Source organism: Oncorhynchus keta, chromosome 4 (assembly GCF_023373465.1).
Source record: "Oncorhynchus keta strain PuntledgeMale-10-30-2019 chromosome 4, Oket_V2, whole genome shotgun sequence".
NCBI classification, from domain to species: Eukaryota; Metazoa; Chordata; class Actinopteri; order Salmoniformes; family Salmonidae; genus Oncorhynchus; species Oncorhynchus keta.
This window is the reverse complement of record NC_068424.1, coordinates 68848599-68870586: the sequence shown is the minus strand read 5'-3', so window position 1 is coordinate 68870586 and position 21988 is coordinate 68848599. Positions and strand designations below refer to the sequence as shown.

The 21988-nt window shown below is 43.3% G+C and overlaps 2 protein-coding genes and 1 long non-coding RNA gene across 4 annotated transcripts in view; 2 read left to right on the top strand and 1 right to left on the bottom strand.

Annotated features, from left to right (window-relative positions):
• Window positions 1-139: 139 nt before the first annotated feature.
• On the bottom strand, window positions 140-14926 carry ube2d2 (ubiquitin-conjugating enzyme E2D 2 (UBC4/5 homolog, yeast)). Its single transcript, XM_035759675.2, has 7 exons — window positions 14610-14926; window positions 12873-12936; window positions 2235-2266; window positions 2003-2080; window positions 1682-1787; window positions 1411-1504; window positions 140-1206 (listed from the first exon to the last, which is right to left on the bottom strand). Exons 1-7 carry the CDS (start codon window positions 14631-14633, stop codon window positions 1161-1163), a joined length of 444 nt encoding a protein of 147 aa, XP_035615568.1. The 5' UTR covers window positions 14634-14926; the 3' UTR covers window positions 140-1160.
• On the top strand, window positions 7986-12336 carry LOC127927288 (uncharacterized). Its single transcript, XR_008126822.1, has 3 exons — window positions 7986-8578; window positions 8618-8933; window positions 8975-12336. It is a non-coding gene; the product is annotated as an uncharacterized LOC127927288 (long non-coding RNA).
• A 2088-nt stretch (window positions 14927-17014) lies between the features above and the next one.
• ppp3cb (protein phosphatase 3, catalytic subunit, beta isozyme) overlaps window positions 17015-21988 on the top strand; it is a 57571-nt gene continuing 52597 nt past the window's right edge. The window contains exon 1 of one of the 2 annotated variants that reach the window (XM_052513368.1): window positions 17015-17383. In XM_052513368.1, coding sequence (XP_052369328.1) covers window positions 17335-17383 — 49 coding nt within the window. In that variant the 5' untranslated portion in view covers window positions 17015-17334. Of the gene's footprint in view, window positions 17384-17863; window positions 18090-21988 lie in introns of those variants that run through there. The other variant, XM_052513377.1, reaches the window with a different exon arrangement.

Genomic DNA, 21988 nt, shown 5'->3' with positions numbered 1-21988 from the left:
ATTAGCCATGGTACCCCTTAATATGCATTTTCCCCCTTTTAATTTAGCAGGGGAAAAAATATTGAAAGACATGAAGCAAAACCAGTAGCGGTCTTCCATCCTTCTCTCTAGCAAGTGATGTTTGAAACTCAGTGGAAGCTTGAGTCATGGTTTTTATTACACAGTTTAATCAACACACAAAGCTCAAAGAGCCTCTCAGGTAATTTAATATACAGAGTTTGTTTGTGTGAGGAGCATTTTGTCCTCGCACCCAGAGCCCAAGCCTGAAGATGTTAGCCTCGAATTTCAACAATAACAAAAATGCAACCTATGAGTTATAGGGAAATAAAACAGGTTAAACTAAGAAAACTTTCTTTAAATACCTGGTCCAAAACCTCCAGTTTGTGAATGTAACGAAGGTGGTGGTCTTGGAGAAACTGAGTTTGGGTGTGTGTGTGCGTGCAAGGAACAATCTAGGCTTATGGCAATAGTGGGGGAGAGTGGATAAATTCAAGTCCTTTCATATAATTCAAGAGAAACAGACGAAAAGGCCATAACAGTTTTCCATTTTACAGCCTGCTATGATTAAAATAATTCCTTACTAGATTTTATACAAAACACACGAGTGTCCCCGGCTCAACATGTGAAACGCTTTCCTGAAATCATGCCTATATAGCTGGGAGATCAGGAAAGAAAACAAGGTAGAGTAAAAAAAAAAAAAAAAAAAAAAATCCCCCAATTTCAGACACCCCTAACCCCCCGAAAAAAGAAAGGAACAGTCCCCAAGTCATACAGATAAGGAATGCTTTAAGAATGAAGAACATTTGGAGTGAGGGTGTAGGTAGGGCCCTAGACAGCCCAGCCTGCATCAGTAATATGACCAGGAATAAGGAGGGGAGCGTGGGGTGGGTATGAAAGGAGCACAAGGGGGGTACGACTGCAGTTTGAGAATATGTACACCATGGCTGCCAGGTTAAGTTGGGTGGAGAGGCCGAGGTGGGTGGATTGGTCGTGAAGGGGGGAGTGGGGGGGGTTTACAGGTGCTCTGGTTAAGGGGAGATGTGGCTCAAAGAAAGCACTCCAATGGAAACCAACAAGATCTTTTTCATTTTTTTCTCTTTACTTTTAAAGCTCCGCTAACATTAGCTGTAGAGGTGGTTGGTCATGATTCTACGCCAACACTACATTGCATACTTTTGTGTCCATTCCCGAGCTATTCTGTTGTACCTGGAAGCAGAGAAAAATAGTGAATTTCTGCTTCTTGAATACAGTAGGCGTCCAGATTACTATCTGTTCAAAAGTTTTAGCATACAGACCAATAACCAGAGGATTATCTAAAGGATCTAAGAAGATCCTGCTATATTAACCACATGGACTCAAGAGGTTATAGGTCATCCTAAAGAAAACCATTTTCTGAAGATATATACTCACTTTTCCCTGTCCGTCTTGTAGATGCGGGCGATCTCAGGTACTAAGGGGTCGTCTGGGTTTGGGTCGCACAGCAGAGAGCAGATTGACAGTAGAACTAAAAGGAAGAGGTCAAGGTCCTGTTATTGGTTTAGGACTGCAGGAGAGCTGAACTTAAAAGAGTTACAAATACAGACACAGGAATCCCCCCCCGTTCATACTTCACAACGGTAAAGTAAAATAAAAACAAAGAGGTTTTATTCACATCTTCCATCCACTGTATTGTACGGTGTACCTTTGGAGATGGTGAGGGCGGGAGACCACTGTGATCGCAGGATGTCCAGACAAATGCTGCCGTTGCTGTTGATATTTGGGTGGTAGATTCTCGTGGTAAACGCAACCTGCACACACAGAGAAACAAACAGAATGGACGTGGTTAAGAGGAGAAAGAAATAACTTAAATGGATGAAGGGTACAGAAAGGGAGCATCACGAAACCACGCAGTTACAGCCATCACATAAAACACGCGTTCAAACAAATGCGTGTATGATTGACTACGACAAGTGGATGTCGTCTGTAAATTCAGTGTGTGTGTGTACACGTATTTCTGGCTCACCTTTGGCGGTTTAAAGGGGTAGTCTGTGGGAAAGTGAATAGTCAGGAAGAATACCCCACCCTGATAAGGACTGTCGTTCTGTTAGAGTAGAAGATTCAGCACCATTAGTATCAATTCAATCTTAGAGCTTCACAGGTCATTAGGAGAATGTCATCATGGTGAGATACACTGTACTATAGAAAGTAATAAAAGCTCATTTATGATAATGACTGATTGTCGTCACAGTACTTACAGGTCCCATTATCGTGGCTTGCCAGTGAAACACTGAAAGAGAGAGCAGTGAAACCGTCAGACGTAGTCGGTGTAGCGAGAGTGTTGAATGCTGTGAAGTCAGGATGAGGCAAAGCACAGGGTGGGGCTGGATATTCATTCTATATGACTTATAATACCATTCCAGCAGTATCCTTTTTTATTATTGACATCATGAATGATGTCAGTGCAGTAGTTAAGCAAATGGATATTTGTATTAAAGCAATTGTTATATTGCTGACGTAATCCGTCCTAAACACAGGGGAGTGGCCAAATGCCATCTAAAGAGAAGAATGAATGTAAAGCGCTCAAAGAACTAGAACTTCAGAACACTTTAAACAAATGCAGCAATAACATCCTGAAGTAAAAATGGGGAAATGTGAGAAAATATATAAGGAATAAGAGTTTAGGACCATTATACAACCATTTTATTTGAAAGACCCAGGTTGCTACTCCAGCCTATCTGGGATGTTAGAAGCCCAAAACAAGTTTTGGACAAGGGTGACAAAAGCTCAAAATATGTCACATTTCCTTTCAAAACAACAACTCGTCTACCTTGTACAACATGGAGGGCACAGGGCAGGGCTAGTATATACCAGATCAGATGGCTGCCAGAGAGTGGTTAACAGCTACTGATTCTCAAGCAGGCAGACAAACAGTGGAATCACTTAGTTTTCTAGAGACAACACTGGTACGATAAGACAATGCACTTCATCACCATATTCTCTAATAAGAGTAATATCAATATACTTTATCAAAAAGATATCAGATGGCCTTTGACACTTGTCTGAGTGAACCACTCAGTTTGTTAAATGGCTTTGAACTTCGTATCTTATTATGATCAATAAATGGAATTTGAGTAAACACTGCGTAATCTCAGACGTTAGCCTATTTGACGAGAAGAGGTCTCAGAACAGAGAAAGTATGTTATATTGTGCTTGCGCATGGCTTGCTACAGAGGATTACAGCTAGTGGTTGTGTTCATGTGGTATTTTATTCGGATCCCATTAGCTGTTGCCGAAAGCTGCAGCTACTTTTTCTGGGTTCTACACAAAACATGAAACACAGAACATTGATAGACAATAACAGAACTACATAAAATGTTGAAACGGCACACAGCCGACTTAATACATACACACAAAATATTTAGGTCAAATAGAGGAGAGGCGTTGTGCTGCTTCATCTTTTTTTAAACCAGGTTTGCTGTTCACTTGAGTAATATGAGAAGGGAGTTCCATGCAATAATGGCTCTATATAATACTGTACGTTTTCTTGAATTGGTTCTGGATTTGGGGACTGTGAAAAGACACCTGGTGGCATGTCTGGTGGGTGTGTGCGTAAGTTGACTATTTTTAAGACGTTTCTTTTAAAAAGAAGACGTGATGTAGTCAGTCTCTCCTCAACTCTTAGCCAAGAGACTGGCATGGATGGTATTTATAGAAGCCCTCGAATTACAATGAAGAGCAAGACATGGCGCTCTGTTCTGGGCCTACTGCAGCTTAACTAGGTATTTCTTTACAGCACTTGACCATATGACTGGACAATAATCAAGATAAGATAAAACTAGAGCCTGCAGTACTTGCTTCTTGGAGTGCGGTGTCAAAAAAGCAGAGCATCTCTTTATTATGGACAGACCTCTCACCCTCTTTACAATCATTGGGAAAAATATATATAAATAATTAAAACGCACACACAATCTAAGGTAACGCCAAGTAATTTAGTCTCAACTAGTTCAATAGTATTCATTACCAGATTCAGCTGAGGTCTAGATTTGTACCAAATACAATGCTCTTTGTTTTAGAGATGTTCAGGACCAGTTTATTACTGGCCACCCATTCCAAAACTGACTGCAACTGCTTGGTAAGAGTTTCAGTGACTTCATTAGCTGTGGTTGCTGTCACATATGGTTGAATCAGCATACATGGACACAGGCTTTGTTTAATTCCAGTGGCAGGTCATTGGTAGAAATAGAAATAAGAGTGGAGGGCCTAGAGAGCTGCCCTGCAGTACACCACACCCTACATGTTTGACATTAAAGAAAACCCTCAGTTATATTAGATGAATAGCTCTGAATGATATGGTACAGGTTGTTAAAACAACTTCCCAACAGCAGGTTATTGTCAAAAAAAGCTTCTCAATCATTTATACTCCCAAGCCATAAGACTCCTGAAGAGGTGATCAAAATGGCTCCCCGGACTATTTGCATTGTATGCCCCCAACCCCTCTTTTTACGCTGCTGCTACTCTGTTTATCATAAATGCATAGTCACTTTAACTATACATTCATGTACATACTACCTCTATTGGGCCGACCAACCAGTGCTCCCGCACATTGGCTAACCGGGCCATCTGCATTGTGTCCCGCCACCCGCCAAACCCTCTTTTACACTACTGCTACTCTCTGTTCATCATATATACAGTCACTTTAACCATATGTAACTAATGTGAAATGGTGACGTCACTCGCTCTGAGACCTTGAAGTAGTTGTTCCCCTTGCTCTGCAAGGGCCGCGGCTTTTGTGGAGCGATGGGTAACGATGCTTCAAGGGTGGCTGTTGTCGATGTGTGCAGAGGGTCCCTGGTTCGAGGCCAGGTAGGGGCAAGGAGAGGGATGGAAGCTAAACTGCTACACACATCTACATCCTACCTCAATCAGCCTGACATTTCCGGTGTCTAATGTAGCCTCACTACTGTATAAAGCCTGTCTTTTTACTGTTGTTTTATTTCTTTACATTGTTCACCTAATACTTTTTTTGCACTATTGGTTAGAGCCTGTAAGTAAGCAGTTCACTGTAAGGTCTGTTGTATTCGGCACACGTGACAAATAAACTTTGATTTAATATCAAGGTGGTGGCAGGGTTGCCTAGTGGTTAGAGCATTGGACTAGTAACCTAAAAGTTGCAAGTTCAAATCCCCGAGCTGACAAGGTACAAATCTGTCATTCAGCCCCTGAACAGGCAGTTAACCCACTGTTCCTAGGCCATCATTGTAAATAAGAATTTGTTCTTAACTGACTTGCCAAGTTAAATAAATAAATAAAAAGGCTGCACTGAAATCTAACAGTACAGCTCCCACAATCTTCTTATCAATTTCTTTCAACAAATCAGTTACTTGTATTAGTGCAGTACATGTTGAGTGCCCCTGTCTATAAGCAGACTATAAAGTCAGAGGAAAAGCATTGTATTTAGTCAAAGATATTTTTCATCCGTTTACTAAGAGCTGATAGGTCTGCTGTCTAGAACCAGTAAAGGCTGCTTTACCACTCTTGGGTAGCGGAATGACTTTGGCTTCCCTCCAGGCCTGAGGACAAAGACTTTCCTCTTGACTCAGATTAAAGATATGACAGATAGGAGTGGCCAGAGAGTCAGCTACAATCCTCAGTAGCTTTCCATCTAAGTTGTCAATGCCATTATTGATCGATAACAATTTCCCCACCGCTCCCACACCAACGTTACAAGATTCTAACTTACAATGCTGTTCATTCTAAAAAACAACATTTGCCACATTACAAATGAAGTAATCATTAAAATAACTGGGAACATAAATGGTTGTGATGACTAAGCCATCTGATTCGATGAAAGTGTCTTTCTGCCCATTTCCTTTAAAGTATTCCAAAGTTGTCCATCATTCTTTATATAATTTAACTTTGCTTTATAATGCAGTTTAATAACAATTTCTTAATTTGCAGTGAATCAAATTTCCTTTGTCACAGACACGTGGTTAGCAGATGTTAATTCTTGTGCTTCTAGTTCCGACAATGCAGTAATAACCAACGAGTAATCTAACCTAACAATTTCACAACAACTACCATATACACACAAGTGTAAAGGGATGAAGAATATGTACAGAAAAATATATGAATGAGTGATGGTACAGAACGGCATAGGCAAGATGCAGTAGATGGTATTGAGTACAGTATATACATATGAGATGAGTAATGTAGGTTAAGTAAACAGTATATGAAGTGAATGTTTAAAGTGGCTAGTGATACATTTTTTTACATCATTTTTTCCATTATTAAAGTAGCTGGAGTTGAGTCAGTATGTTGGCAGCAGCCACTCAATGTTAGTGATGGCTGTTTATCAGTCTGATGGCCTTGAGATAGAAGCTGTTTTTCAGTCTCTCGGTCCCCGCTTTGATGCACCTGTACTGACCTCTCCTTCTGGATGATAGCGGGGTGAACAGGCAGTGCCTCGGGTGGTTGTTGTCCTTGATGATCTTTATGGACTTCCTGTGACATCGGGTGGTGTAGGTGTCCTGGAGGGCAGGTAGTTTGCCCCCGGTGATGCGTTGTGCAGACCTCACTACCCTCTGGAGAACCTTACGGTTGTGGGCGGAGCAGTTGCCGTACCAGGCGGTGATACAGCCCGACAGGATGCTCTCGATTGTGCAAAAGTTTGTGAGTGCTTTTGGTGACAAGTCAAATTTCTTAAGCCTCCTGAGGTTGAAAAGGAGCTGCTGCCTTCTTCACCACACTGTCTATGTGGTTGGACCATTTCAGTTTGTCCGTGATGTGTACGCCGAGGAACTTAAAACTTTCTACCCTCTCCACTACTGTCCCGTCGATGTGGATAAGGGGGTGCTCCCTCTACTGTTTTTCTGAAGTCCACGATCATCTCCTTTGTTTTGTTGACAATGAGTGTGAGATTATTTTCCTGACACCACACTCCGAGGGCCCTCACCTCCTCCCTGTAGGCCGTCTCGTCGTTGTCGGTAATCAATTCTACCACTGTAGTGTCGTCTGCAAACTTGATTGAATTGGAGGCGTGCATGGCCACGCAGTCGTGGGTGAACAGAGAGTACAGGAAAGGGCTCAGAACGCACCCTTGTGGGGCCCCAGAGTTGAGGATCAGAGGGGTGGAGATGTTACCTACCCTCACCACCTGTGGGCGGCCCATCAGGAAGTCCAGTACCCAGTTGCACAGGGCGGGGTCGAGACCCAGGGTCTTCGAGCTTGATGATGAGTTTGGAGGGTACTATGTTGTTAAATGCTGAGCTGTAGTCGATGAACAGCATTCTCACATAGGTATTCCTCTTATCCAGATGTGTTAGGGCAGTGTGCAGTGTGATTGCGTCGTCTGTGGACCTATTGGGGCGGTAAGCAAATTGGAGTGGGTCTAGGGTGTCAGGTAGGGTGGAGGTGATATGGTCCTTGACTAGTCTCTCAAAGCATTTCATGATGATGGAAGTGAGTGCTACGGGGTAGTCGTTTAGCTCAGTCAGCCAGTCAGATGTGATTACTACATCCAATGGGTATGGATTAGGGCTGTCCCCTAAAATCTTTGTTCTTTCGAAAAATCAATTTGTAGAATTTCTTTTGTGTGTATTTTTCCATACAGACATATCCTATGTGTTTTATCAAATCAACTATATGCACCAAGCTTGTCTGATGCTTTAAGCGCACTATTTGATGAAATAAATGAGACACAAATGACTAAAAAGGAGTCCGACCGCAATTGATTTTATTGTGACGGGCTCAGACTTGCTGTGTTGTTTAATACAAATATATTTAAAAAATAAATAAAAAGACAGCGAGTGACTGACCCATTGTTTCGTTCTCCTCCCTGCTGCAGCGACCACCACAGAACATCAACAGTGTTCATCGGGCTGTCCGTATTGCTGAAGCTGTAACATAATTACAGCCATTTCTGACTGGAAAGGTCTGTTAACGAAATCCCTCATTTGTTTAGGGAAAAACCATTCCCTGTTCCCTCAAACCTTGCTCTCCTTATGTGACACATGTATGCATTACATGCACGTGACCAATAGGGCCTGACCTATATCAAATCAATCAAATGTATTTATAAACCCCTTTTTACATCAGCTGATGTCACAAAGTGCAATACAGAAACCCAGCCTAAAACCCCAAACAGCAAGCAATGCAGAATTTTTATTTGATTTGTCACGTGTCTAATATAACAAGCGTAGACTTTACAGTGAAATGCTTAGTTACAAGCCTTTAACCAACAATGCAGTTAAGGAAAATAAGTAAAAAAATTATTATAGAGCAGCAGTAAAATAACAGTAGCGAGGCTTTATACAGGGGGTACCGGTACAGAGTCAATGTGAGGAGGCTATATAAAGGGGGTACCGGTACAGAGTCAATGTGAGGAGGCTATATAAAGGGGGTACCGGTACAGAGTCAATGTGAGGAGGCTTTATACAGGGGGTACCGGTACAGAGTCAATGTGAGGAGGCTATATACAGGGGGTACCGGTACAGAGTCAATGTGAGGAGGCTATATACAGGGGGTACCGGTACAGAGTCAATGTGGAGGCTATATACAGGGGGTACCGGTAGAGTCAATGTGAGGAGGCTATATACAGGGGGTACCGGTAGAGTCAATGTGAGGAGGCTATATACAGGAGGTACCGGTAGAGTCAATGTGAGGAGGCTATATACAGGGGGTACCGGTAGAGTCAATGTGAGGAGGCTATATACAGGGGGTACCGGTGCAGAGTCAATATGAGGAGGCTATATACTGGGGGTACCGGTACAGAGTCAATGTGAGGAGGCTATATACAGGGGGTACCGGTAGAGTCAATGTGAGGAGGCTATATACAGGGGGTACCGGTAGAGTCAATGTGAGGAGGCTATATACAGGGGGTACCGGTAGAGTCAATGTGAGGAGGCTATATACAGGGGGTACCGGTAGAGTCAATGTGAGGAGGCTATATACAGGGGGTACCGGTACAGAGTCAATATGAGGAGGCTATATACAGGAGGTACCGGTACAGAGTCAATGTGAGGAGGCTATATACAGGGGGTACCGGTACAGAGTCAATGTGAGGAGGCTATATACAGGGGGTACCGGTACAGAGTCAATGTGGAGGCTATATACAGGGGGTACCGGTAGAGTCAATGTGAGGAGGCTATATACAGGGGGTACCGGTAGAGTCAATGTGAGGAGGCTATATACAGGGGGTACCGGTAGAGTCAATGTGAGGAGGCTATATACAGGGGGTACCGGTAGAGTCAATGTGAGGAGGCTATATACAGGGGGTACCGGTACAGAGTCAATGTGAGGAGGCTATATACAGGGGGTACCGGTACAGAGTCAATGTGAGGAGGCTATATACAGGGGGTACCGGTACAGAGTCAATGTGAGGAGGCTATATACTGGGGGTACCGGTACAGAGTCAACGTGAGGAGGCTATATACTGGGGGTACCGGTACAGAGTCAACGTGAGGAGGCTATATACTGGGGGTACCGGTACAGAGTCAACGTGAGGAGGCTATATACAGGGGGTACCGGTACAGAGTCAACGTGAGGAGGCTATATACAGGGGGTACCGGTACAGAGTCAATGTGAGGAGGCTATATACAGGGGGTACCGGTACAGAGTCAATGTGAGGAGGCTATATACAGGGGGTACCGGTACAGAGTCAATGTGAGGAGGCTATATACAGGGGGTACCAGTACAGAGTCAATGTGAGGAGGCTATATACAGGGGGTACCGGTACAGAGTCAATGTGAGGAGGCTATATACAGGGGGTGCCGGTACAGAGTCAATGTGAGGAGGCTATATACAGGGGGTACCGGTACAGAGTCAATGTGAGGAGGCTATATACAGGGGGTACCGGTAGAGTCAATATGAGGAGGCTATATACTGGGGGTACCGGTAGAGTCAAAATGAGGAGGCTATATACTGGGGGTACCGGTACAGAGTCAATATGAGGAGGCTATATACTGGGGGTACCGGTACAGAGTCAATGTGAGGAGGCTATATACAGGGGGTACCGGTACAGAGTCAATGTGAGGAGGCTATATACAGGGGTACCGGTACAGAGTCAATGTGAGGAGGCTATATACAGGGGGTACCGGTACAGAGTCAATATGAGGAGGCTATATACTGGGGGTACCGGTAGAGTCAAAATGAGGAGGCTATATACTGGGGGTACCGGTACAGAGTCAATATGAGGAGGCTATATACTGGGGGTACCGGTACAGAGTCAATGTGAGGAGGCTATATACAGGGGGTACCGGTACAGAGTCAATGTGAGGAGGCTATATACAGGGGTACCGGTACAGAGTCAATGTGAGGAGGCTATATACAGGGGGTACCGGTACAGAGTCAATGTGCGGGAGCACCGGTTAGTCCAGGTAATATGTAGGTAGAGTGACTATGCATAGATAATAAACAGAGTAGCAGCAGCGTAAAAGAGGGGGTGGGGCGAACAATTAAAATAGTCTGGGTAGCCATTTGATTAGCTGTTCAGGAGTCTTATGGGTTGGGGGTGGAAACTTTTAAGAAGCCTTTTGTACCGAGACTTGGTGCTCCGGTACCGCTTTTTTTTTTACCTTTGTTTTACTAGGCAAGTCAGTTAAGAACACATTCTTATTTTCAATGACAGCCTAGGAACAGTGGGTTAACTGCCTGTTCAGGGGCAGAACGACAGATTTGTACCTTGTCAGCTCGGGGATTCGAACTTGCAACCTTTCGGTTACTAGTCCAACGCTCTAACCACTAGGCTACCCTTGCCGTGATGTAACAGAGAGGACAGTCTATGACTAGGGAGGCTGGAGTCTGACAATTTTTAGGGTCTTCCTCTGACACCGCCTGGTATAGAGGTCCTATCATAATCACAAATTCCGAACACACAACAGTCAAATGGATGCAGAGGACGTCACAAATAAACTCTAATGGGGTGAAAATGTTTACTGGTTGCTCAGGAGGAAAAAGGGGAAGTCAGAAGTGTGGAATAAATTTGACTAGTTGTGGAAAATACTGGAGATCAAAAAGGTAAAGGTAAGAGCTGTGGGTATATTATGTGTGCAAAACGGGTGCTGTTAGATTACAATATAATCTTTGACCGTTTGGAACAATGTAAACACTAAAATTATAAGCGTAACAGTCAGTGGTAACACTTTTTTTGTAAAGCCATTATTACAGCAAAGACATAAAAAAGTCACATTCTTTCGTGAACTCAATTTCCAAAATGGAGCAGCTTATTTATTGTTTATGCAAATTATTCAAGGGTCGCTTTGTCATTCTATTTTAAAACTATAATGCTTGATTGATGCGTAGCCTAGTGGTTAGAGCGTTGGACTAGTAACCGGAAGGTTGTGAGTTCAAACCCCCGAGCTGACAAGGTCGTTCTGCCCCTGAACAGGCAGTTAACCCACTGTTCCTAGGCCGTCATTGAAAATAAGAATATGTTCTTAACTGACTTGCCTGGTTAAATAAAAGGTTAAATAAATAAAAAATGACTCGTATGCGGTGTGATGACATGAAGGGATACAGTGCCATTGGAAAGAATTCAGACCCCTTGACTTTATCACATTACAGCCTTACCCTAAAATATACCCCCCCCATCAATCTATACACAATACCCCCAAAATGACAGTGAAAACTTGTTTTTTGCTTTGTCATTATGGGGTGTGAAGATGAATTAAATTGATGGGAAAATATTTTTTAGATTGCTTATTCTCCTGTCAGCCTTCTGTAATGTAACAAAATGTGGAAAAAGTCAAGGGGTCTGAATACTTATTTGGAACAGCGTGAACACTAAATAAATTAGAAGTAATACCAGAGAGGCTGTTCTAATGAAAAAAGTGTAACGCCTTCATTACAGCATAGCAAATATGAAAAACAGACTAATTTGTGAAATTGTTTATCCAACATGTGGGGTAGGGGGTAGTTAGGCTATTAGGGGGTAGTTAGGCTATTGATTATAGACCTAATTAAGTTGGGGATCCCTCCTCACTTTTCTTTAAAAATTAAGGCAAGGGCTGTTGTAACGTCTCCCACCTCTGCTGCTGCCACCACCACATTGTTCTCAACACCAATATGCTGGATAACTTTGCTGTTGTGCAGCAACATGGTCTAGGAAAAGGCAGCAGTTTAGTTTAGGAGTGCACTGATGAGTTTCAGAACCGTGGACAGCGACCGCTATCCAACGATCAACCAATCGACTAAATAATACAGTATTAGTAAAAATGTGATCAACGCATGTGGGTGATCTTGTTCCTGTAGTGTATGTAAACACCCTGGTAGATTGATTAATAACCTGAACCAGATTACAGTGAGAAGCTTTCTCTGGAGCTGACAGCTTGATGAAAACCAGTCATTCCATACAAATCAATTCCCTTCCTGTTAAAATGACTTGTTTTTTGGTCATTTGTCAGATACAGGGAAACATGTGCAATCTGATCAATGAATTGACAATATACTGTTTATGGTGGTCACTGGTCAGGTCCAATATGGCAAGGCAGTGACAGAGTTTCATGCTGCTGCTGGCTATGATGGACATCTCACCAACCCTACTGGAGCCAGAAATCATTATTAGACTTCCTGGTACCTGGCCCAACACCAAAAGTGAAACCTAATTTGCTCCAGGGGTGCCATACTAGTATAACTGACCCTGTAAAACAACACATTTCACTGCACCTATCCAGTGTATGTGAGAACAACAACATTTTAATGATTATTTTTATATGCAGTACAGATTTCCTGTGATTCTGGTTGACTGAGAGATTCTTAATAAACCAGGGTGCACCAGACTCACCACCATTTAGAAAATCTATCTGCATCTAGCCTACTTGTTTGTTTGCTTGTTACAAGACCTTTGGAAGCCTGAAATGTCATAGTATTGTTGTGTTGCCTGATGAGGAGCTACTTACTGTCATCTCCTACTGGTCCTGCTGAACACTGGGCTGGGGGGTCCCGTGCCAAGTCATTCAACTCCTGAGAGACAGGAATAATTGGTTAGCAATGACAATATTATTTGAACGTATGCACCTATAGACCAATACATACAGTGAGTATACAAAACATTAAGAACACCTGCTCTTTCCATAACAGACTGGCCAGGTAAATCCAAGTGAAAGCTATGATGCCTTGATGTAATCTGTTAAATCCAGGTTAAAGAAGGATTTTTTAGCCTTGAGTAGATAGTAGGTGCCAGTGACACCGGTTTGAGTGTGTTAAGAACTGCAACGCTGCTGGATTTTTCACACTGAATAGTTCTGTGTGTATCACGAATGGCCGCCAGCATCCCTGTGAAACACTTTTGATACCTTGTAGAGTCCATGCCCCAACAAATGGAGGTTGTTCTGAGGGCACAGGGGGTATACTCCTCATATTTGGTATACAACAACTTGATTATTCACAATGTTAAGGGGCAGCCAGTTGTCCATATCAATCAAGTTCTATTGAACAGCTCAAATTGACTGTTCATCAATAAACCACACCTACACCCACCCACCAAGAATGCCCTCTATACATCATGCCCTCACTAGTAATGTGACACCAGAGTTAACAACAGAACACCTAAAAACTGTAAAATAACTGCCTGATCTCACAATTTCATTCTACTGAGCTTTTGGTAATCGAAAATGAACGAATTAAACAAAACATTTCACAAGTCACACCTGAGACATCCATGGTATTTAGTCAACATCATGGCAACTATTACTGGGATTGCCTGGTACCTACTAACGTCAGCTGGACATATTTTGTCAACATGACTACCAAAAGTAATGAATCCAGAACTTTAGCTTGTTAACAATGCCCCAATGTTAGCTAGCTAACTGTCACGCATTGCATCTAGATTAAAAGTATGAGTGATGACTGACAATTACATGGAATAAAAAAAGCCCATCGGATGATCTTCCCATCTCGTAAACATCCAACTAACTGGTTAGCTATCTAGCTGCATTATGTAGCTAACTAATGTGCGAATAAAACTAGAACTCATCTTGTTAACTAGAGAGTTAACGTTAGCTCACTACCGTTTCTCGGGCCCCCATGTAAATCTGTGAAGTTAGTGGAGTGGAAGGCTGATATATGGAGTTAGGCGCTAGCTAGCTGCATTCGTCATGTTTTATCTAGTTAGCTAAGTGATTTGTGGGACATAAAACATTAAAATATATTTGAATGGCTAGCATAACTACCGTTAGCTAGAAATTTGACTGGATAGCTAGCAGACAACTCACGTTAGCCGCCGACTGAATTAGCCATAGCTAGCTACGTAACTAGTTACCTAAATATTGTTGTCAGCCAGCTAACTACCAATCAAACGACTATCATGTAAACCAGTTCGTTTGAATTGTGCGATTATAGATATGTAAAGCACACGGATCTTCTCTTGATAAAGATACATTACTAATCTAACGAGCTAACGTTAGATGGCAAACTAGTAACGTTATCAAAAAGGTGGAGGGCCCAAAAATGTGGATCGAACACCGAACGAGGCGCATTGCTTCACGGCCGTACTGTGGGTGACAAGCTTTTAAACACACCACATTTAACCCCGACATCATTCAGATGACACATCTAATAGAACACATCTTAGAATATATCGATTTTTTTTATTATAACTGCGAAACATTGGGCCTTTTCGTTGACTTCCTTCTTACCTTGTGAATTCTTTTCAGAGCCATTGTTGTGCTAGCGCTGTCACCGAAAATGTGTTATACTCGATTAAAATGGCGGTTGCTGACTCTATCCGGGGGGTAACTATTCGAAATACTTCTATCTCAAATAATACCCTAGTATAATACTAAAATCACCGATTGCTATCAGAACGGGCAAACTGATATATTGTTTTATGGCGAAACTGAAAGAGACTAGGGGTAGAACCGCGTTCCTTCCTCCTACTGCAGCGGCAACCAAACCATTCACTCACACTGCTTTTACTATTGGGCGCGTTCCTCAGCCAATGCGTTATTGACGTCTGCCAGATCTTACAATGCCTGGATAAGTATTTGAAGTATCAGCTGACCAAATTATATGTTATAGCAATCTGGCAGTCGATGACGCAGTCGATGACGTTGCACGCAACCATTGTTTTAACGCATGCAACGTCCGAGCAGGGGAACGCAACCTCAGCACTTCATGCCGCGTTCATGTACTAGTAGGAACTACAAAACTCGGAAATGTCATACCTCCTGATTCGTTGAACGCGGCACGTGTATAAACTACAACCAGTTAGTTAGTCAAATGTCCGAGTTTCTTAGTTTCGACTAGCACATGAATGCAGCAAAAGATTGCGCGCGGACAACATAGCGGTGCAATTGACGTCATGTTGGCTCTCAACAGGCGACAGGATATGAATGGGCTCGTTTGAGTAGTACGGATTGTAAAACGACAGTCCAAGTGTGAAGAGGCGGAAGTGCATCTCGATAGCCGAAAGTCAGACATTGATGAGGTTTTTCAACATCGAGGCTCAGTCAACATGAAAGTGTTGCCATTGTTTATAAAAGTTTTTATTTGTAATATCGAAATAAGCATGTCTCAAACCCCCCATATCGCATTCTCACAAACTGTATTGTAAATATAGGTGTGTAATTGTACTATCAATTGGTGAAAAGAGCCTCAAATATCACATTCAATTATAGCCTACACATGAATCAGTCCAAAGCTAGGTTGGTCACGTTTATGTGGGTCAACAAAACACCCTAATGATTGGTCACATGTCTTTTGTAAAGTTCATCCAGTCCTCATGTAGGCGCAAGTCGAACATGTTTTATCCCCATAATGCGACACTTTGGAAGGCTGACTGAAGTGATCTGATCGAACGCGCCCAATAGTGAACGATTCGAGCCAAAATGGCTTTCATGCGTATATTTTGCACTGCTGCAAGCTCATGAGAGATCCTTGCAAATGGTTTACAAACACATCTGACAGCAAATGAGTTGCAATAGAAATGGTTTGAACACACCACAATCAGGTAAATAATTATGATTCCTGTTCATGAATATGGGTTATTACATTTCTATGGGACAGTTAAAGAATAAAATACATATCCCAAGGGTGAATTTTATTAAGGGATAAGGACTGGTTGACGTTCTTATCGCGAGAATATAGCACTAAAGGAAGTGTCACTGTGCAGAACGATGACTGTATGGTACAGAACAGAGTATAGCAGATCGGAGCATTCCAGTCCCCCACCTCACCCCAAACACAATTTGACAGAATGTCATGTTTTATTGGATGTCAAATATTCCGCATGAACTCTTTACTAATGCATGATCTGTTTTGACTTCACTTGAATGACTTTTCACATGAAACATAATAGACCTTGGTCTATTTGGAAAGCAGACTAATAATGACGGTAATGAAAATAAGATCATGCTGCTCTCATTCATGTTTATACTCTGTACTTACTCACGTGCATTATATGCTGTTCATTTATTGCGCTTCAGTTGATATTGCGTCTCTACACCCCACTACCCTAAACCAGGTTTAAAGAAGACAGGGTGTGCACTACCAGGCACTACCGCTTGCGCCATAAATGTTCATATAGAGGACGAGTGTAGTGCACTTATGTCGCCTGTTACTATTTGTGCTGGATCTTCACCTAATGTTATGGAAAGAAAATATCTGCCGCTGTATACAGAGGGCTGCTTGCAGTAACCTGTACCCAGTGTGCATTCTCACAAAAAATAAATCAGACATACCACTACAGCTGGGCATTGTGTTTGTGTATTTATTGGTAGGCATATGTAGCCTATACCCTAAACGTGATGCCCTTTATAGATGTGTGATGCTTCCACAATAATGAATATGCTCTCCTCTGAGCTCTGAGGCAGATCCCCAATAGGGACAGATCCCCTATAATAAAATAAATATATAAGTATTAGCCTATTGTTATGAACACACACACACCCACACACACACATTCATACATTCACACACCGGTAATAACATAATATCAGGGGGTTGGTTCGTAGGACGAAAGGGGGAAGCCCCGCATTAGAACCTCCACCGGATGGCGGTATGAGGCAGTCCCTATATGAGGCAGAGTGTGTGCGTGGGAGTTCCTCCTTTCGCCATTCCGGGGTGTCGCCGCACCACAGAGCGCACTGAGGGAGTCCTGCGAAGAGAGGCAGCCCAGTACGCTCCAGGCCTCTTCACACCTTCATCCAGGCCACACGGTTCCCCAGCATGCCCCAGAAGACAGGTATCCGCTCATTATTTCCCCAGAGACCCGCCGCAGACCTCCCCAGCAGCCCCGTTTGAAAGATTACGGCGACACCGAGGGATGCTACTGCAGCAAACGCACCCCGCAACTGCAAACATTCTCGACGTCTGCCCGAGGACCAGATACATTTGGTTGGCCCCTGACAGAAGCCCCCGAGGATGTCCGACAGCGGTGCGAGCATGAACTCCGAAGATCGGCCGGTTAAAAGTACGCACAATTATATAATGATGCTTATGCGTTATTGTTTTGGATCATTGGCTTTGCATTGGCTGCAAACATGGCTGCAATAATGTCGATATGTGATTGCATGTGTGTGTGTATCCCCCTTTCTCACCCCTTTTAATTTATCCCCCAATAATAAAACAAAACACTCTTAAGGATATTGGATGTTGAGTCACTGATGAAACAGCAACATAGTCGAGCTATGGATGCCAGTGTTTGATGATTGACACTGCCACCCCGTTGAGTCCTCAGCAATTATGTTTTAGGTTCTGAATGCCGAGAATGTGCTACGACCTGTGCACTATGAGGAAACACCCATTTATTTCTTATTATGGGGAATGTCTCTCCGCGCGCACCGAGTGACATGGTGATGCTGCATGAGCTCGCTTTATTCGCCGGGTGCCTTGTGGTATTCTGAAGTAGGCCTACATGTACCCACCAGCGAGAGAGAGCGCGCGCGAGAGAGAGAGAGAGAGAGAGAGAGTGTGTGTGTGTGTGTGTGTGTGTGTGTGTGTGTGTGTGTGTGTGTGTGTGTGTGTGTGTGTGTGTGTGTGTGTGAGAGAGAGAGAGAGAGAGAGAGAGAGAGAGAGAGAGAGAGAGAGAGAGAGAGAGAGAGAGAGTGAGAATAGCATCTCTTTCCAATGAAACATTTCTGGCAGTTTGACGATGACAGCGAAAGGACGACTCAAAGGTAAAATTATAATTGGTTACATTGTCTGTTTTGCTTAATTTACGGGTCTAAGGCCTGTATGCAGGCCATTAGATGTTGATGAAATGGGTAGGTGTCACGAGTTAAGAAATTGATCCGTGGAAGTGACGATGTGAATAGAGGATATGTTTTGGGACTTGCCATTTATCCATCCCTGAACCATTTTTAGTGCGGTCCCTTGCGTAGGCGTTATCGGAGTGTTCATAGCCATGACGTTAACTGCTGTGAGAGCTCTACAGCTTGGTCTACGTTGTCGATGTCTAGATGTATTTTTATGCAAATTTGACTCACACCGCCAGGCAATTTATTCGTTTAATTGTTTTTAGGATACAACTTGCGAGGTAGAAGAGACTAGATTCGGTTCCATATATGGATTTAATATGGTAGCTCAGAATGTCATTCATCCTGCACCTATGGTTGTGTTCTTATTTTTGTGGGTTTGAAACGTAATATACTGCATATGTCGCGTTATTAACGTTTCTCCCTCATGCTACATTATGCCTAAAGAAATTATGTGCATCTGCACAAATTGTGCGCGTAAGGTCTCACTTTCCTCACTATTCTGTTTGTATTTGCCTCCCCGGATCATTCTGTCTCACTGAGAGCCAAATGAGAGACAAAATGGAGTTTCGGAATGCTTAGTTGCGTATCAGCATATTGTATGTAGCCTATTGCGTTCATTAAAGCAGTATATCATGCTTTTATTGCATCATTAGATTATGGAATATTTCATGTGTTTATGAAGAGCGGCTTTTACGCGTTGGCGGCATCAGACGAGGTTCAGCGAGCCTTAGTACACAGTATCTGCACAGATTGTCATGTTTATCGGGGTCACAACAACCCTGGCAGTGTGTGGACTGTGCACACGTAGTCACATGCGACGATGCATAACTGGGAGATTATCACCGGCTTCTGGTGTGGGAAAAAAGGGGGACGCGGGACAGATTGACACTCGGTCGGGAAAGCCCGGGTTTTCCGTGTGGGGCGCGTTTGGCTGAGTGTATGTGCACGTGCGTCGCGCGTGCACGTACATGCGCGTGCGTGTTGGAACGCAGCTGGGCAGTGTGCTATAGTGCTCATCTGTAATAGTAAATTGAACAGCAGTATGCAAACCCATACACACATAATCTCGCTCAATGCCACTGTGAGAATAGAATGTAGCCTAGAGAGAGACACATCACAGTGAGAGAGAACATTTCAGATGAGAGGAGGGAGCCGAGAGAGCGTATATAAAGGCCTTTAGTTAAACGAGTGCAGTTTTTCTACAGTAGGCCTATGAAAGGTGAGGGAGTCCAGACGGTAGCTTTGTTACATCCAGAAATGGGTGTGTGTAGGCTACTGTAGATGGACTAGGAGAGCGTGGGATAGGATAGAGGGATCAGGACGATTTGGAAGAGAGAGAGCACAATGGCAGATGAATGGAGGCACTGAACCGGGACAGAGTGCTCGCTAGGTGAGAGGCAGGAGAGGAAAGAGAGTATGTGACAGCTACATTGAGGAGTTGAAGTAGATGAGGAGAGAGAGAGAGAAAGAGATGGAGGATTGCATGATGTAGGCTAATGGACAGACAGAATCTCCCAGGACCAATAGGATCTTCTGATCCTATGGACTTTAACCAATCAAATGGCTCAGATTTGCAAACCGTTCTCACCAGATTTTATATGAAAGACTTGTGATCTTTAATCCTGGCGAACCACACAATGTGCCGGATTTTGTTCCAGCCCAGCACTAACACACATATTTGATTAAACTAATCAACTATCATCAAAGCCCTCGATTTGGCCTGCCTATTGACATTTAGAGTTTGCAGGGAAAGGACCGGAGGTTAGGACACAAGGAATAGAGGGAAGACTATTGAGGAAGAGCCCGAGTCACCTTTCCTCACATGCCTTGCGTGTAACGTTAATAAAAACGTTGTGACTATCCATGGCCATACTAGTGCTCTCCTCATGGTCCACTTTCTGAGGAAAGGTGCTACTAACCCAGCTGTCTTTTATTTCTCTAGTGACTCACGCAATCTCCTCAAGTTGATAGGCTATCAGGTATTACATTACAGCGTTTTCAGGCTAAGTGGTTGAACCTTTCATTCAGGCATACCAGTCAGAGAATAGAAGCAATCATCAGAGATCTCTCCATTCCGCAGACTTACTCTGCAAAGAGGTCTTGTCTGAATGGTTCACATATCGTACATTATATGCAATAAATAAAGATAGATGGGATTGGATAAACCACAATTTTGCTGAGCTATTTAACCTGTTCAGCACTGTCAGATCAGTGATCAATATTGAGGTAGGAAGGAAGGATGGAAGGATTTTTCATTCAGGAATGCAAGCATGCATGCACACACACATACACAAATGCATACACACACACACACCACTCCTGGCATGGCTTGGGGCACCTTGTGCCCTGTGTGTGTGTGAATCTGTATGTGAGTGTGTGTATAGTTAATATTCGTGTGTGTGAGTGTGTGTATAGTTAATATTCATGTGTGTGTGTGTGTGTGTGAGAGAGAGTGTGTGTACAGTTAGTATTCATGTGTGTGTGAGTGAGTGTGTGTATAGTTAATATTCGTGTGTGTGTGTGTGTGTGTGTGTGTGTGTGTGAGTGTTAATATTCATGTGTGTGTGTGTGTGTGTGTGTGTGTGTGTGTGTGTGTGTGTGTGTGTGTGTGTGTGTGTGTACAGTTAGTACTTGTGTGTGTGTGTGTGAGAGTGTGTGTACAGTTAGTATTTGTGTGTGTGTGAGTGAGTGTGTGTACAGTTAACATTTGTGTGTGTGTGTGTGTGTGTGTGTGTGTGTGTGTGTGTGTGTGTGTGTGTGTGTGTGTGTGTGTGTGTGTGTGTGTGTGTGTGTGTGTGTGTGTGTGTGTGTGTGTGTGTGTGTGTGAGTGAGTGAGTGAGTGAGTGAGTGTGTGTACAGTTAGTATTTGTGTGTGTGTGTGAGTGAGTGTGTGTACAGTTAATATTTGTGTGTGTGAGTTTGTGTGTGAGTGAGTAAGTGTGTGTACAGTTAGTATTTGTGTGTGTTTGTGTGTGTGTGTTTGTGTGTGTGTGTTTGTGTTTGTGTGTGAGTGAGTGAGTGTGTGTACAGTTAGTATTTGTGTGTGTGTGTGAGTGAGTGTGTGTACAGTTAATATTCATGTGTGTGGTGCCCGTAGTGAGGTAGGTCACTCGTTGACAGTTTTCTCTTAGTTCTGTGCGTACTATGGCAGGACAGAGTATTTATAGCCCTTTAGAGTATGCAGTGAGGGAGAGAAGGAGGGAGAGAGGTACAGAGAGAGAGGCGGAGAGAGAAAGGAAAGGAGGTAGAGAGAGAGAGAGAGAGAGATTGTCTAATGAGGACATGCTGTTAGGGGACGGACCGTTGTTTCTGTCAGTGTGTGTGTGTACGTGTGTGTGTGTGAGCATATGTACACTGATGGTCCTTCATGTGTGAAGCATGCACACACACACACACACCTTCAAAGACCCATGGATCTGTGCTAGGCTGCTTGCTGATCTGGGTCAGAGATTGTGGAGGCATGAACACACACACATATACACAAACATGCACACACACACACACACACACACACACACACACACACACACACACACACACACACACACACACACACACACACACACACACACACACACACACACACACACACACACACACACACACACACACACACACACAACACACACATTGACATAAAGACACGCATGTACACACACACACACACACATAAGCATGTGCACTATCACACCCCTCCCCCTTCTTATTTTGCACTCTCTCACTCCTCTCGTTCCGTGCTCCCATTCTTTCATCACTCAATTCCTCCCTCTCATTTATTTATGCAGTGACAGGCTGTAGGATGAGCAGATCTCCTGAGA